Source organism: Microcaecilia unicolor, chromosome 3, assembly GCF_901765095.1.
Source record: "Microcaecilia unicolor chromosome 3, aMicUni1.1, whole genome shotgun sequence".
Taxonomy (NCBI): domain Eukaryota; kingdom Metazoa; phylum Chordata; class Amphibia; order Gymnophiona; family Siphonopidae; genus Microcaecilia; species Microcaecilia unicolor.
In genome coordinates, this window is record NC_044033.1 from 42,906,362 (window position 1) to 42,924,503 (window position 18,142).

The 18,142-nt window shown below is 48.1% G+C and overlaps 1 protein-coding gene across 2 annotated transcripts in view; it reads right to left on the minus strand.

Annotated features, from left to right (window-relative positions):
- PSME4 (proteasome activator subunit 4) overlaps nucleotides 1–18,142 on the minus strand; it is a 363,943-nt gene that overhangs the window by 322,221 nt on the left and 23,580 nt on the right. For both annotated transcript variants that reach the window (XM_030195844.1, XM_030195843.1), the window contains exons 2-3: nucleotides 17,076–17,216; nucleotides 1,798–1,914 (exon numbers count right to left, since the gene is read on the minus strand). In XM_030195844.1, coding sequence (XP_030051704.1) covers nucleotides 1,798–1,914; nucleotides 17,076–17,216 — 258 coding nt within the window. The remainder of the gene's footprint in view (nucleotides 1–1,797; nucleotides 1,915–17,075; nucleotides 17,217–18,142) is intronic.

Genomic DNA, 18,142 nt, shown 5'->3' on the forward strand with positions numbered 1-18,142 from the left:
TTATGCAGGGAAGGCTTCTGGAACAGATGAAAGCACAAGGAATTCCAGAGAAAGGAGGCTAAGAAGGTAAATATCAAAGTGAAATCTCCAACCATATCCCAGAGGAATAGGGGACAAAGTAAAGAAGCCTGGGACTAGTACAGTTTCTGTGCAGGACAGTAAGAAAATCAACAAATTTACAGTCAGTGCAATGTTTGGTGTGCCAATATCAGGATGTTAAACTTAATACAGTAAAACCACAGGAAGTCAAAGCTGTGATTCTAGCGGAAAAGGCATATGTGTAAAGCATGCTTTGCATGTGGAAAAAGCTTTATAAAATTACCCTCAATGTTTGTGCCAGCTGATGGTAGCTGATGTCCCTCACTGAGGTAAACCATCAATACTGCTTATATGTCAACAGTACATCGATTACTGTTTTACTGTCAAATGCTTTAATAAGCAAAAAAAAAAATCTCCCAATCAAATGCAAAGGAAATGTCCAAATTTATTGCATATTCCTCCGCACACTTTTGCAGATGAAAAAAAAAAGACAAAAACGTTTTGCAATTTTTTCTTCTAAAATACTCAAAATCAGTTTTTTACACCTGTGATGTAAACGAATATAATGGCATCAACAGAAAATGTCTGCTATATGCAAGGTCAATGGGACCTACTTCACCGACAAACACGGATTCATCAGGGTCTTAAACAATACAGACAACCATTTTGCAGTTGCTGTATGGTGAAGACAAACTTACATCTAAGCTGGGAGATTTTTTTTTTTTTGCTTATTGAGATTTGTTGTGGTCTCCTGTTTTTCCTGTTCTTTTTTGGTTAAATGCTTTAAGGAAAAACTGGAAAAGTGGTATTAAACTTTAACTAGAAATTTAACAGAAAGAAAAAACAGATTTGCAGGTACAACAAAATTCATTGGACTTTGTACATCTGGGTCACTGCAAGGATTTTTTTTTTTTTTTTTTTGAGTGGAAGCAAGAATAGGTAGTATATTTTCCTGATGTATATCATGTTTTTAAGAAACAAATTGATATTGTATGCTATATTTACTGAATACATTTACACAGTTTTCAAATTCTTTGCCTACTTGAAAAACATTTAGTACACCTGGTCCTTAGTGACTCATCCTGAAATGTTGTACTCTGCATTGCGGACTTAATCGGAGCACTCCATTAAAGTTATATTCTCCTGAGAAAGTGTGCATTCTGATGTAAACATTCAGTTAGCATCTTAGGGTACTTACTCATAGAAACTACAGCATACTGTGGCATTATTAGGATGTGCCAAAGCCTGCTGCAATACTTCGATAACTTAACACAAACACCAAGGACCCAATGCACTAAGGCTTTTCTCTTAACTCTGTGTCAGACGGGACACAAGCTTAGCGACTCAGGGCCTAAATTTAATAGTATTAGTGATCTGACTACCTCAGAGGAACGTAACATTGCCCCTAAAAATCTTAGTTGGCTCTGAATCCTTATTTGAGGTTTAAATTTGCTTTTCTAAAACAAAATATTCTAGTTAGAACTGAGTACCATGCGCCAAGGATCCTTTCCAATAACCCTGAGGTGCACTTAAAGAGCAATACACCCCATACTCATTTGTACTGCCCATAATTATCATTTCCACGAGCTTTAAAAACAAAAACATAATTTATGTACATTCTAATAACAAAATCAGTGCATTGGTTCACTCTTCTAATATTAAGAACTGCAACTGTACTTCACAGATCTTTAAATATTTACTTTCTGCAGAACATACGCAGCTTCAAAAGCAGAACAAGAACTCGTTACAGATACTTACGTAGGAAACCAATTCAGTCCAAGGTGTTCTGTTTTAGAGTACAACACTCTCTCCAACATTTCATAAAGCGGTCTCCATGCCAACTGTAAATCAGCTCTTGAAAGAAGCTCCTTTTTCCTAATTGAAAAAAAGAAAGTGGATATTTTTCAAACATCAAAAGCTGTGTATCAGAAATATAGCAATGTAATTTCTGGATTTATTTATTGGAATTTATTAACTGCCTTTATAAAAAGATTCAGCCAAGGTTGTGTACAGCACATACAGTTTAACATAAAACTTACAATGTTAACAGCATAACAACTATAAAAATGATCAAATATAAACATAAATACAATAAATGAGAAACTTGAAAACAGCAAATTAAAACCTAATGGGACTACATTGAAACAGTATCAACAATATACACATTTAACAGCAATGAAATTCAAATAACAAAGAGATATAATACGAAGTCAGCATAATACTAACGAAACATCTAATAAGCATGCATTAGAAGATTCCAACAACATATATGATGCTAATGTTTTACTACAATATAGATTACCATGTTAGAGAAAGGGCAAAGTGCAGATATATAGATGGGTGGTACAAAGTCAACTGGCATAAATAGATAGGTGGCTAAACTCAAGGCAAGTTCTTTGCACAGTTAAACATGATACGGTAATGGTCTAAGTTACAGAGTGTGTAGCAAGCAAGTCCAGGTGCAGTAATATATAGTCTAGTCACCCTATGTGTTGAAGGACTGTGAGAAACAGAGCTAGACGCTGCCCCTCAAGGAGTAAATTCCAGAGAGTGGAGACTATTCCTGAGAAGATTCGCTGGCAGGTATCAATCACATCCTACAATTTATTTTGATGAGGGGAAAAGACAGTGATGTTCCTTGGTCTCAAAGATATACACAAGGCTAAATTTGCATATCAATAGCTATAATGGCTGCATTATTTAAAGCGCAGCTTGAACTGCTATACCAATGAGAAGAGATCATGAAGCTCATTTTCAAAGCAAACACAGAATAATCACACCCCACAGCCAATCTCAAACCAAATATAGTGGAGATGATGATGAAAAACAAACAATACTTTACTAAACTTCACATGAGTTGACACGGCCTGCATCAGGAGTCTTGTTTCATCATAAACAATATAGTTGAATACGACACAAATGTGCTATGGCTTGCCAACCTGAAGACAAACCGTTAATCAGGGCTGTGAAAAAGAACTACAAGCACAAGTCAAGCTCATTCAATAAAAATCGGGAAAAGCTTTCCTGCAAACACTATGTAACTTTGTAAGTCTGTGTGCTTTGAAAGCGAAGATACTTATCTGTAGCAGGTGTTCTCCAAGGACAGAGGGCTTCATATTCTCGCAAGTGGGTGACGCCGATCTACGTCGCCCAGTTCAGCATTTTGCGAAAGCTAAAAACAGAGCTTTGTGAAAAGCAAACCACACTTCACCACACATGTGCGAGTGCATTCCTGCCCATCATACAAACGCGGCCTCCTCAGTTTAATACTCAAGCAAAAAATAACCAAGGAAACAACTCCAAGGGGAGGTGGGAGGGATTGTGAGAATGTGAAGCCTGCTGTCCTCAGAGAATACCTGCTACAGAGAATACCTGCTACAGGTATAGTGAATGATACATACCTGTAGCAGGTGTTCTCCGAGGACAGCAGGCTGATTGTTCTCACGACTGGGTGACGTCCGCGGCAGCCCCCACCAACCGGAAGAAGCTTCGCGGGCGGTCCGCACGCAGGACACGCCCACCGCGCATGCGCGGCCGTCTTCCCGCCCGTGCGTGACCGTTCCCGCCAGTTGAATGACAAGCAAGAAAAGATGAAACGCAACTCCAAAGGGGAGGAGGGAGGGTAGGTGAGAACAATCAGCCTGCTGTCCTCGGAGAACACCTGCTACAGGTATGTATCATTCACTTTCTCCGAGGACAAGCAGGCTGCTTGTTCTCACGACTGGGGTATCCCTAGCTCTCAGGCTCACTCAAACAAGAACCCAGGTCAATTGAACCTCGCAACAGCGAGGGTATAACAGAAATTGACCTACGAAGAACAACTAACTGAGAGTGCAGCCTGACCAGAATAAATTCGGGTCCTGGAGGGTGGAGTTGGATTTACACCCCAACAGATTCTGCAGCACCGACTGCCCGAACCGACTGTCGCATCGGGTATCCTGCTGGAGGCAGTAATGTGATGTGAATGTGTGGACAGATGACCACGTCGCAGCCTTGCAAATCTCTTCAATAGTGGCTGACTTCAAGTGGGCCACCGACGCTGCCATGGCTCTAACACTATGAGCCGTGACATGACCCTCAAGAGCCAGCCCAGCCTGGGCGTAAGTGAAGGAAATGCAATCTGCTAGCCAATTGGAGATGGTGCGTTTCCCGACAGCGACTCCTAGCCTGTTAGGGTCGAAAGAAATAAACAATTGGGCGGACTGTCTGTGGGGCTGTGTCCGCTCCAAGTAGAAGGCCAATGCTCTCTTGCAGTCCAATGTGTGCAACTGACGTTCAGCAGGGCGGGTATGCGGCCTGGGGAAGAATGTTGGCAAGACAATTGACTGGTTAAGATGGAACTCCGACACCACCTTCGGCAGGAACTTTGGGTGGGTGCGGAGCACTACTCTGTTATGATGAAATTTGGTATATGGAGCGTGAGCTACTAGGGCTTGAAGCTCACTGACCCTACGAGCTGAAGTAACTGCCACCAAGAAAATGACCTTCCAGGTCAAGTACTTCAGATGGCAGGTATTCAGTGGCTCAAAAGGAGGTTTCATCAGCTGGGTGAGGACGACATTGAGATCCCATGACACTGCAGGAGGCTTGATAGGGGGCTTTGACAAAAGCAAGCCTCTCATGAATCGAACGACTAAAGGCTCTCCAGAGATGGCTTTACCTTCCACACGATAAGGGTAAGCACTAATCGCACTAAGGTGATTCCTTACTGAGTTGGTCTTGAGGCCAGACTCTGATAAGTGCAGAAGGTATTCAAGCAGGTTCTGTGCAGGGCAAAAACGAGGTTCTAGGGCCTTGCTCTCACACCAAACGACAAACCTCCTCCACTTGAAAAAGTAACTCTTTTTAGTGGAATCCTTCCTAGAGGCAAGCAAGACACGGGAGACACCCTCCAACAGACCCAACGAAGCGAAGTCTACGCCCTCAACATCCAGGCCATGAGAGCCAGAGACTGAAGGTTGGGGTGCAGAAGCGCTCCGTCGTTCTGCGAAATGAGAGTCGGAAAACACTCCAATCTCCACGGTTTTTCAGAGGACAACTCCAGAAGAAGAGGGAACCAGATCTGACGAGGCCAAAAGGGCGCTATCAGAATCATGGTGCCGCGGTCTTGCTTGAGCTTCAGTAAGGCCTTCCCCACCAAAGGTATGGGAGGATAAGCATACAGGAGGCCGGTCCCCCAATGAAGGAGAAAGGCATCCGACGCTAGCCTGCCGTGTGCCTGAAGTCTGGAACAGAACAGAGGCAGCTTGTGGTTGGTCTGAGAGGCGAAAAGGTCCACCGAGGGGGTGCCCCACTCTCGGAAGATCTTGCGTACCACTCTGGAATGGAGCGACCATTCGTGCGGTTGCATGACTCTGCTCAGCCTGTCGGCCAGACTGTTGTTTACACCTGCCAGGTATGTGGCTTGGAGGAGCATGCCGAACTAGCAAGCCCAACGCCACATCCCGACGGCTTCCTGACACAAGGGGCGAGATCCGGTGCTCCCCTGCTTGTTGGTGTAATACATTGCAACCTGATTGTCTGTCCGAATTTGGATAATTTGGCAGGACAGCCGATCCCTGAAAGCCTTCAGTGCGTTCCAGATCGCTCGGAGTTCCAGGAGGTTGATCTGCAGATCCTTTTCCTGGAGGGACCACAGACCCTGGGTGTGGAGCCCATCGACATGAGCTCCCCATCCCAGGCGAGATGCATCCGTCGTCAGCACTTTCGTGGGCTGTGGAATTTGGAATGGACGTCCCAGGGTCAAATTGGTCCGAATGGTCCACCAGAGCAGTGAAGTGCGGCAACTGGTGGAGAGGCGGATGACATCCTCTAGATTCCCAGTGGCTTGGAACCACTGGGAAGCTAGGGTCCATTGAGCAGATCTCATGTGAAGACGAGCCATGGGAGTCACATGGACTGTGGAGGCCATATGACCCAGAAGTCTCAACATCTGCCGAGCTCTGACCTGCTGAGACGCTCTGGTCTGCGAAGCCAGGGACAGGAGATTGTTGGCCCTCGCTTCGGGAAGGAAGGCCTGAGCCATCTGGGTATTCAGCAGAGCTCCTATGAATTCCAGAGACTGGGTTGGCTGGAGATGGGACTTTGGGTAATTTATCACAAACCCCAGCAGCTCCAGGAGTTGAATAGTGCACTGCATGGACAGGAGGGCTCCTGCCTCCGAGGTGCTCTTGACCAGCCAATCGTCGAGATATGGGAACACGTGCACTCCCAGCTTGGGTAGATACGCCGCAACCACCACGAGGCACTCTGTAAACACCCGTGGGGCAGAGGCGAGCCCAAAGGGCAGCACACAATACTGAAAGTGCCGTGCGCCCAGGCGGAATCTGAGATACTGTCTGTGAGCTGGCAGTATCGGGATGTGAGTGTATGCGTCCTTTAAATCCAGGGAACATAGCCAATCGTTTTTCTGAATCATTGGCAGAAGGGTGCCCAAGGAAAGCATCCTGAACTTTTCTTTGACCAGGAATTTGTTCAGGCCTCTCAGGTCTAGGATGGGACGCATCCCCCCTGTTTTCTTTTCCACAAGGTAGTACCTGGAATAGAATCCCTGCCCTTCCTGCCCGGGTGGTACGGGCTCGACCGCATTGGCGCTGAGAAGGGCGGAGAGTTCCTCTGCAAGTACCTGCTTGTGATGGGAGCTGAAGGATTGAGCTCCCGGAGGACAATTTGGTGGAAGGGAGGCCAAATTTAGGGCGTATCCGCACCGCACTATTTGGAGAACCCACTGGTTGGAGGTTATGAGAGGCCACCTTTGGTGAAAAAATTTTAACCTCCCTCCGACCGGCAGATCGTCCGGCATGGACACTTTGAGGGTGGCTATGTTCCCGTGGATCCAGTCAAAAGCCCGTCCCCGGCTTTTGCTGTGGAGGCGCAGGGGGCTGCTTAGGCGCACGCTGTTGACGAGAACGAGCACGCTGGGGCTGTCCCTGTGCCTGTCGAGGCCTTCGGGCCGGCTGGGTGTACCTACGCTTGGCAAAAGCATAGGGCGCAGCCTGCCGGGCCCGGGAAAACGTCCACCTGCTGAGGTGGATGCTGAAGGCGCCCGGTGGGAGAGCTTGTCGAGGGCGGTTTCCCGCTGATGCAGTTGGTCCACCAGCTGCTCGACCTTCTCGCCAAAATATTATCCCCCCGGCAAGGGACGCCAGCCAGTCTCTGCTGGGTGCGGTTGTCCAGGTCAGAGGCACACAGCCATGAGAGCCTGCGCATCACTATACCTTGGGCCGCAGCACGAGATGCCACGTCACAGGTGTCATATATACCCCTGGACAGGAACTTTCTGCACGCCTTCAGCTGCCTGACCACCTCCTGATAAGGCCTGGACTGCTCCGGCGGGAGCTTATCAACCAGGTCCGCCAGTTGCTTCACAGTGTTCCGCATGTGGATGCTCGTGTAGAGCTGGTAAGATTGGATGCGGGTCACGAGCATGGAAGATTGGTAGGCCTTCCTCCCAAACGAGTCCAGAGTGCGAGACTCCCGCCCCGGGGGCGCCGAGGCGGTATCCCTCGAACTCCGTGCCCTCTTGAGAGCAGAATCCACAACCGCCGAGTCATGGGGCAATTGGGGCCGCATTAACTCTGGGTCCGAGTGGATTCTATACTGGGACTCTGCTTTCTTAGGGATGATGGGATTAGATAATGGTCTCATTCAGTTCCGAAGCAGTGTCTCTTTGAGGACATTGTGCAACGGCACCGTGGAGGACTCTCTAGGTGGTGATGGATAGTCGAGGACCTCGAGCATCTCAGCCCTCGGCTCATCCGCAGAGACCACGGGGAAGGGAATGCAAATGGACATGTCCCTTACAAAGGAGGCAAAGGAGAGGCTCTCAGGAGGCGAGAGTTTCCTCTCTGGTGAAGGCGTGGGGTCAGAGGGAAGGCCCACAGACTCCTCTGAGGAGAAATATCTGGGGTCCTCCTCTTCCCCCCACGAGGCCTCTTCCTCGGTATCGGACATAAGCTCATGTAGCTAAGTCCTTAACCGGGCCCGGCTCGACGTCGAGGCACCGAGGCCTCGGTGTCGTCGAGCGGTGGACTCCCGCGCTGGCGGGGACGAAGCTCCCTCCATCGACGGGGACTCCACCTGCGTGGCGGTCGAGACCGGCGCCGCAAGCGGCGGCGGTGTCGAAGGCCTCGGCACCGGGCTAGAGCTCACCGGCGCCGTCACAGCCTGGTGCATCAGCCCTTCCAGAATCCCCGGAAGGATGGCTCGGAGGCACTCGTCCAGGCCCGCTGTCGGGAAAGACGGGGGGGCCGGTAGAGGCGTCGGTGCCGGAAGCTGCTCGGGTCCAGGAGACTGCACCGAAGTGCTGGGACCCTGACGCGTCGGTACCTCCACTACCGAGGGGGACCTCTCCTCTCGACGTGGACGCTTCGGCGTCGACTCCTCTCCGGCACCGATGGCCGGGCGCACCGATGGGGACCGATGACGGTGCCCGTCATCGGCGCCCGGTGGAACAGAGGAGGAGGATGTCGATCCCCCTCGGTCTCGAGGGGCCGGGTCAGACAGGGTTCGGTCCCGAGGGCCATGAGGAGAGGGAGTGACCGGGGCCAATTACCCACGCAGCCTCTCACCCCTACCGTCAACGGAGGACCGGCGGGCCGACGGGACCTGTACTCCTGGGGTCGATGCCATTGGTGTCGATTTTGCGGACACCGATACCGGTACCGAAGAACCGGCCGTCGATACCGATGCCGTCGAGGTCAAGGGGCCGGCGCAAGTTCCAAAAAGACGGTCCCAAAGAACTTGCCTCGCAACCTGAGTCCGTTTCCGGAGACCAAGACATAAAGAACACGACTTGATATTGTGCTCCAGCCCGAGGCACTGGAGGCACGAAGCGTGGGTGTCGGTCTGCGAGATAGGCCGGCCGCACCGACCACACTTCTTAAATCCACTCGGGACCTTCGAGGACATCGACGGAAAAATCGCGTCGGCGAAGTTAAAGTCGTCAATGGTGGCGGTAAATCACACCTCGAAAAATAATCGACCGCACGGCCACAAGGCCACAACGCGACGCCCCCACTAGAAAACGAGGGAAAATAAAGCGCGTGCTCTCTTTTTTTTTTTTTTTTTAAGAAAAGGAAAAACTGGAGCGTGCGGCAACAGAAACAAAAAATAAACGAATTCGCAAACAACGCGACGGTTTTCCGGGGCTGACTAAGAGAGAGCGGCAGACGCACGACTCTCTCCAGGCGCGGAAAAGAAAAGACTGGCGGGAACGGTCACGCACGGGCGGGAAGACGGCCGCGCATGCGCGGTGGGCGTGCCCTGCGTGCGGACCGCCCGCGAAGCTTCTTCCGGTTGGTGGGGGCTGCCGCGGACGTCACCCAGTCGTGAGAACAAGCAGCCTGCTTGTCCTCGGAGAACTTCACTTTCTTAGAGGATAAGAAAGCTTCTATCTTCTCACAAATGGGAAATCCCAAGCAACCAGGCTCACCAAAAACAACAAACACTGGCCAATTGGACTTCGCAACATCAAGGACATAAAACAGATTAACCTGAAACTATATACAATCTGAATGACAGTGCACACTGAAACAGAATAAAACAGACCTAGAAGGGTGGAGTTGGATTCTAGACCCCAAACAGATTCTGCAACACTGACTGCCTGAACCAACTGTTGCATCGGGTATCCTGCTCAAGACAGTAGTGAGATGTGAATGTGTGGACTGAAGACCACATCACAGCCTTGCAAATTTCTTCAATGGAGGCTGACCTCAAGTGGGCTACTGATGCGGCCATGGCTCTGACATTATCAGCTGTGACATGACCCTCCAAGGCCAGCCCAGCCTGGGCATAAGTGAAGGAAATGCAATCTGCCAGCCAAATTGAAATGGTGCGTTTCCCTCTCCACTCCATGTAATAGGCCAATGCTCTCTTGCAATCCAAGGTGTGCAGGATGGGCATGAGGTCAGGAAATAAATGTTGGCAAGACAATTGACTGGTTCAAATGTAACTTCAACACCACCTTCAGCAGGAACTTAGGGTGTGTGCAGAGTACTACTCTGTTGTGATGAAACTTAGTATAAGTTGAGTCCACCACTAAGGCCTGAAGCTCACTGACTCTACGAGCCACCAAAAAACAAGTACTTCAGAAGGCAGGAATTCAATGGCTCAAAGGAAGCTTTCATCAGCTGGGTGAGAATGACATTGAGATTCTATGACACTGGTGGAGGTTTGACAGGGGCCTTTGACAAAGGCAAACCTCTCATGAAGCAAACTAAAGGCTGTTCAGAGATGGGCTTACCTTCTACACAGTGGTGATAAGCACTAATTGAACTAAGGTAAACCCTTACAGAGTTGATCTGCAGACCAGACTCTGACAAGTGTAGAAGGTATTCAAGCAGGGTCTGTGTAGGGCACGTAAGGGTATCTAGGGCCTCTCTCACACACCAGACAGCAAAACTCCATCATTTAAAAGATTAACACCTCAGTGAAATCTTTCCTGGAACCCAGCAAGACTCAGGAGACACCCTCCAAAAGACCAAAGGAAGCAAGTTCTAGACTCTCAACATCCAAGTTGTGAGAGCCAGAGACTGGAGGTTGGGATGTAGAAGTGACTCCTCGTTCTGTGTGATGACGGTTGGAAAACAGTCCAATCTCCACAGTTCTTCAGAGGATAATTCTAGAAGAAGAGGGAACCATATCTGCAGTGGCCAGTATGGTGTAATCAGAATCATGGTTCCCTGGTCTTGCTTGAGTTTTAATAAAGTTTTTCCCACTAGAGGTATTGGAGGTATGCATACAGAAGACCTGTCCCCCAACTGAGGAGGAAGGCATCCGACACTCATCTGTCGTGGGCCTGAAGCCTGGAACAGAAATGAGGGACCTTGTGGTTGATCTGAGTAGCAAAAAGATCCACCGAGGGGGTAGCCCCATGCTCTAAATATCTTGCAGGCTATGCCCACATTGAGAGACCACTTGTGCTGTTGCATTACCCTGCTCAGTCTGTCGGCCAGGGTACTGTTTGCACCCACCAGATAAGTGGTTCAAAGAAACATGCCAGGTTGGCAGCCCAATGCCACATCCAGACAGCCTCCTGACACAGAAGGTGTGATCCGGTTCCCCCCTGCTAGTTGGTGTAATACATTGCAACCTGATTGTCAGTATGAATGAGAACAATTTGGTAAGATAGCCAATCTCTGAAAGCCTTTAGAGTGTTCCAGATCGCCAGAAGCTCCAGGAAGTTGATCTGAACATTCATTTCCTGGGAGGACCAAACTCCTTCAGTGTGAAGCCCATCTACATAAGCTCCCCATCCCAGGAGAGATGCATCCATCATCAGCACTTTTTCTGGCTGAGGAATTTGGAATGGAAGTCCCAGAGTCAAACTGGATCGAATAGTCCACCACTGAAGAGAGCGTACAAGTTATGGGGACATTTGGATGACATCTTCTAGACTCCCCATGGCTTGATACCACTGGGTCCATTGAGCTAATCTCATGTGTCATGGGTGTAATATACACTGTGGAAGCCATGTGGCCCAACAATATCAACATATGTCGAGCTGTGACCTACCTGCTCAGAGGCATGAACCTTAGTACCCGAATAGTCATGCAAACGGACCCCTGAGCACAGTCTTCTGAGGTTCTCTTTCCAAGTCAATCATCGAGATACAGGAACACATGGACTCCCAATCTGCGTAGCGATGCTGTAACTACTACTAGACACTTGGTGAAGACCCTGGGAGCGAACACGAGGCCAAAATGAAACATGTGATACTGAAAGTGATGTGCTCCCAGCCAAAATCGAAGATACATCCCGATACTTGCAGCCCCATCAGAAGTTTTGGGATGTGAGTATATGCATCCTTTAAGTCATTTTTCTGAACCATTGGGAGAAGAGTGCCCAGGGAAACCATCCTGAACTTTTCTCAAACTAGAAATTTGTTCAGGGCCCTTAGGTCTAGGATGGGACACATCCCCCCGTCTTCTTCTGCACAAGGAAGTAGCTGGAATAGAATCCCTGCCCTTCTTCCCCAGGTGGAACGTGTTTGACCACATGGGCCCTCTGCAAGTAGCTTCCTATGATGAGAGCTGAATGAATGAGCTCTCGGTGGGCAATTTAGAGGTTTGAGATGCACAGATCTGGCCCCCATCTCAGTGCTGCACAAAAGATTGCTACACAGTTGGCCAATAAAGAATCTTGAAAAGTTGGCAGAGAGATGGACGTTAGATATACAGAAACAAATCACGACAGGGTTACTGCTGTGTAGCATGAGGCAAATACCAGATAGGGTGTGTAGTGCTGAATTACGAGAATGCCACGGCAGAAGCATATACAGGACGTATACTTCACAGTCGCGACTGTTTAAAATGGGCAGAGCGGATTCCGCCACTTGTAGCAGATGTGGAGATTCATATCATACTTACTTTCATGCAATGTGGGCAAGTGAAGCGATCCATGACTACTGGTCACAGATAGGGACCTATTTAGGAGGCCTTTTGGGTCGAACCATGACATTTACACCAGGGACAGTCATTTTAGGGGTTGATTTGCTAAGGGGGGTTGGTACTGTCCGTCATAACTTATTAATTTACAAAGCATGTGTAGTGGGGAAGAAATGCATTCTAGTAAACTGGGTACAATCGGAAGCACCGACATACTGGCAGTGGCGCAATCGCACCGACATACTGGCAGCATGCGCTATTATCAATGGAGTTGAGAGCTTCTTACTATAAGCCTAAATTGCAACACAGATTTTACCTAATATGGGAGTCATACATTAATACCCTACTTCCTAGAACCTGAAGTTCCATCCTGAATCGCTTGAGCCTAGACCCAGTAAAGCTAGCTAAGGGACTTGGTTAATGAAAGATGATTCCAATTTCACTACTGTAAGACTGCCTGGAACTTGGGGGGGAAGGGGGCTTCCTACAAAAAGTGGGGGGGGGGGGGGGGGGGGGAAGAAGAATAGGTGGGTTGGGAGGGGAGAGACATATAGGAGTACGTAAATGTGATGATTATTGTTCGTGCACTCTTGCATGCTGTTCTTTTAATGGTTGCATCATTGTTATGGCCTTGCATGCTATTTATTGTATCGCTGTTGAGTCATCAATAAAAACGTTGAAACGCAGAGGTTTGAGATGCCAACTGAGGACATATCGGAGACTGACCATTTGAAGAACCCACCAGTCGGCAGGTTATAAGAGGCCAACTTTGGTAAAACATTTTAGCCTCCCCCTAACAGGCAAGTCGTCTGGGACACACACTTTTACTGCAGCTATGCTCTGCTAGAGCCAATCAAAAGTTCACCCCTTGCTTTGACTAGGAAGCAGCAGGGGCCTTAGGCACATGCTGTTGAGTGAACAAGCATGCTGGGGCTGAGCCTGAGTAGGCTGGCTTGCCAAAAACCCTCCTGGCTGAGGCACCCAGCGGGAGACAGAAGAGATTGTATCAATATGCTTCTTGATTTGGTCAGCAATCTCCTCAACCGTCTCTCCAAAAAGGTTATCCCCCAGGCAAGGGGTATCCGCCAACCACTGCTGAAAAGAGTGTTACAAGTCAGAAACACGCAGCCATGAGAGTCTGCGTATTGCTATACTTTGAGCAGAGATTTTGGATGCCACATCAAAACTGTCATAAGTGCCACTGGCCAAGAACTTGTGACACGCCTTCTGAAGCTTGACCAACTAGCGAAAAGGTTTGGCATGCTCCGGAGGGAGTGCATCTACCAAGTCTGACAGCTGTTGCACCAAGTTTCGCAAGTAGATGCTCATGAAGAGCTGGTAGGATTGTATACGGGAGATGAACATTGAAGCCTGGTACATCTTCCTCCCAAAAAATCCAGGTTCTACCTTCTCTGCCTGGGGGCACAGAGGCATAGTCCATAGTACTCCTGGATCTTTTGAGAGCGGATTCCACCACCATGGAATTGTGAGGCAACTGAGGCCTATCAAAACCATATGTACTGTGGATCCGATACTGGGTGTCAATCTTCTTGGGCATAACAGGGACCGAAAGAGGGGACTCCAAATTCCTGATAAGGACTTCCATGAGTAACTCATGGAGAGCTGCAGACACAGCCTCCTGAGGAGGAGATGTATAGTCCAAGACCTAGAGCATCTTGGCCCTGGGCTCATCCTCCCAAAGGAAAAGAAATGGCCTCAACCATTTCCTTAACAAAAGATAGAAATGAAAAGCTCTCCAGTGGAGACAGTCTCCTTTCAGGTGGAGAGAAGGGTTCAGAGGGAATCCCCTAAGATTCATCTGAGGAAAATTATCTAGGATCCTCCTCTGAATCCCATGAGCACTCCTCCACAGTGTCAGACACTATTTCCCAATGGGACCACAGAGTCCAAACCTGCCTCATGTCCTCAAGAGCGGCGTTGAGAAGTCAACTTCTATCTCGACTCTGGTGAAGCTTCCTCCACTGACGTCAAAGGGGTGATGGCTTGGGTGGCAGTCGACACAGGGGCCATAAGCGGCGCTGGAGTCGGAGGCCACACCTCAGGCTGAGGGCCAAGCGCGACCACAATGGGAGGTAAGCTAGGCACAAGCACCCCCTGGTACCGATGCACACTGTTGCATAAGGACATCCAGCAGCTCAAGGAGCAAGGCCTGGATGGGCTCATCGAGGGCAGACACCGGGAAAAACTGGGGTGCCGGCTGAGGCACAGGTTGCAGACCTGCTTGGGTCGAAACAGGAGTGGGATTTCGACTGCTTAGAGACAGGCTCATCAGCACCTCCTGTATAGAGGGGAAGCGATCCTCTCGGCACCAACGCTTCTCGGATGCTGAATCCTTCGACACCCCAGAGCACCCGGTACCATGTGTCGAGGGTGAGTGTTGACGATGCTTCTTGGCCTTCGCCTGAAGCGTTGTCACCAAAGCTCCTCAGTACTGACAAGGACAATGTCGAATCATCACGTTGTCTCGGGGTCGGGTCCGACGATGGACAGTCCCAGGGGGCCTGCACAGCAGGAGGCCTTGAGACATGTGGAAATCCACTCAATGCCTCACTGTTCCCAGTGTCTAAGGGTCTAGAAATAACCATGCTTACCAATGTCCCCTATACCGCTGCGATGCTCGACATCGATGCCAACACCTCCAACCTCACTGCCAATGTCGAGGAATTTGACTTGGCTCCAAAAATCCTCTCTCGTTGAGCCTCTCGGAAAACCTGGGTACTCTTCGTCATACGAAGACAGAGAACACAATTAGTAGGGCTAAGGTCGGGCCCAAGACACTGCAAACACCAAAAATGGGTGTCCTTTCCCAAGATGGTCCGATTGCACTGGGAATCTACTACTACTAATGGCATTTATATAGCGCTACCAGACGCACGCAGCGCTGAACATTTGACATAGAGAGACAGTCCCTGGTCAAAGAGCTTACAATCTAGATAAAACAGACAGACAAGACATTACGGGCAAGGGAATTACATGGTAAAAAGGAATAGGGGAGGAGGAGGGCAAATGAGTAGTGGCTGGGAGCCAAAGGCAGCAGTGAAAAGGTGTCTTCGTGGACACGGATGGAAAAACTTAGTCGGCTAAATTAAACGACTCGATGGTGCCACAAAAGGGGGAAGGCACAGAAAAAAGAAAGGGAAAGACTCGACCGAAGTCAGGGCCTAAAAACGGCCTTATAACGAGGGAAAAATAAGAAAACTTAAAACCAGGCAAAATAAAACTAAGGAAATTAAAGGACGGGATTGAAAGAGGCCCTATTAAAGGAGCCACAAGAAAAGACTGGAAAAATAGCCAGAAGGCACTAAACAGCTCTCAAAAAACAGGCGAGTGAGGAAAGGACAAAAAAACACACCTTCTCCTCATGCAGAAAAAAAAAGAGAGCTGAGGAGACCGCATTCTCATGGCAGGCAGGAAGGCACTCGCGCATATGCGGTGGACCGCGGCTTACGCTCCACAAAGCTCTCTTTTTAGCTCTGGCAAAATGCCAGACTGGGCAACGCGGATCAGCATCACCCTCTTGTGAGAAGATAGAAGCCTATTTGTCCTCAGAGAAAATTAGCACCCATGTGTCAGACAGTACAGAAGGACACAATAACCAATCAAACTAAATCAAATTAAAAATGAGCAGCCCTATAAAGCAATGTTGCAAATCAAAACATAATACAAAGTTAAACTCTACTGGCACCTAAAACAAGCAAAAGAATTAAATGTCTCTTAAAACTTAGGGGCAAGGAAGGTAGACAAAACAAAAGGTGTATAAGTAGTGCCCATACAAAAAACCTGTCTAGTTCCCTACTCTGTCCTCTGAAAAGGGCATTATGTTAGTACCACAGTATTAAGTAGGACTGTCACAGAAACCTGCAGCTTTACCCCTAGCAGTAGTGCAGTAAGACTATTGCTAAGGGTCATTTTGAACCAAACCAAACTGCTAATGGGGCAGGATTATCTGGTGATCATTCCTTTCTCCATCCCACCCCCTACCCCAAACAAGCCACCATGGAAACTCCCTAATGAAAGCCAATGGAGGGGGGGATTCAGAGATGGTGCTTTTTTAGATGTACCAACCACAGTAATTGTATTCAATGTATATACTGTGCAGTAAACTGCATGAGCTGATACTGGCCATGCCCTACGTTAATTTTTTGGAACTAGAATGCAAAACCTTACCCAACTTTAGAAAATAGGCCCCAACTTTTATACACTGAGAAACAACCCAAGCATACAGTAAGTTAAGAATACTCCTTCCACAACCAAATTAAAAGTTGGGTACCCTGTAATAAAAACAAGTATAACCACAACTCAATCTGCATGCCACTTACAAGTTGGAATGACTGCTTGGCAGATTTTGCAACATAAAGCATCTAGCAATTGAATGGATAGCTCACCTTAGCAAATAATAGTGCAAAAGGAAAAACACTGAGTTTGCAATACAACTTGAAGAAATTTGAATCTATTGTAAGCATGGCATAACATTATCTACTACTACTACAAATCATTTCTATAGCGCTACCAGTCGTACACAGCACTTCACAGTTGAACATGAAGAAAAGACAGTCCCTGCTCAAAAGAGCTTACATTATCTACCAACCTAATATTTACAGAGAGACAGAGAAAAAGAGAGAGACTTACTTTAATAGCATTATTAACAAACGTGCAAACCCTTGCATCATGCTTATTTCCAGTTTTTGAATTGTCACTAACTCATACAGCAACTTGATAAACAAAACATGATCTTCTTTGCTAAATTTTCTTCCATACAGTCGAATATAGCTGTAAGAAAAAAAAATACAATTAATATCCACTCTGCAATAATTCAATTTAGCATTCAAACAACCTTATTTTGGAGAATAAAAGTAAAAATGCCCAGCAACTGAATCCTAAATTACTTAAAATATGTATGTGTAGCAACAAGTTATATAGCAGGAGCATTACTAGTCATAAAATGAGAAACGAAATTTTATGTGAAGTAATACCACGTTCCATCAGTAGCGATGCAACAGTCCTTCATGCCAGTACCCCATACATAGTAACATAGTAGATGACGGCAGAAAAAGACCTGCATGATCCATCCAGTCTGCCCAACAAGATAAACTCATATGTGCTACTTTTTGTGTATACCCTACCTTGATTTGTACCTGTCCTCTTCAGGGCACAGACCGTATAAGTCTGCCCAGCACTATCCCTGCCTCCCAACCACCAGCCCCGGCACAGACTGTATAAGTCTGCCCAGCACTATCCCCGCCTCCCAACCACCAGCCCCGGCACAGACTGTATAAGTCTGCCCAGCACTATCCCCGCCTCCTAACCACCAGCCCCGCCTCCCACCACTGGCTCTGGCACAGACCGTATAAGTCTGCCCAGCACTATCCTCGCCTCCCAACCACCGGCTCTGCCACCCAATCTCGGCTAAGCTCCTGAGGATCCAATCCTTCTGAACAGGACTCCTTTATATTTATCCCATGCAGGTTTGAATTCCGTTACCGTTTTCTTTTCCACCACCTCCCGCAGGAGGGCATTCCAAGCATCCACTACTCTCTCCATGAAAAAATACTTCCTGACATTTTTCTTGAGTCTGCCCCCCTTCAATCTCATTTCATGCCCTCTCGTTCTACCGCCTTCCCATCTCCAGAAAAGGTTTGTTTGCAGATTAATACCTTTCAAATATTTGAACGTCTGTATCATAGCACCCGTTTCTC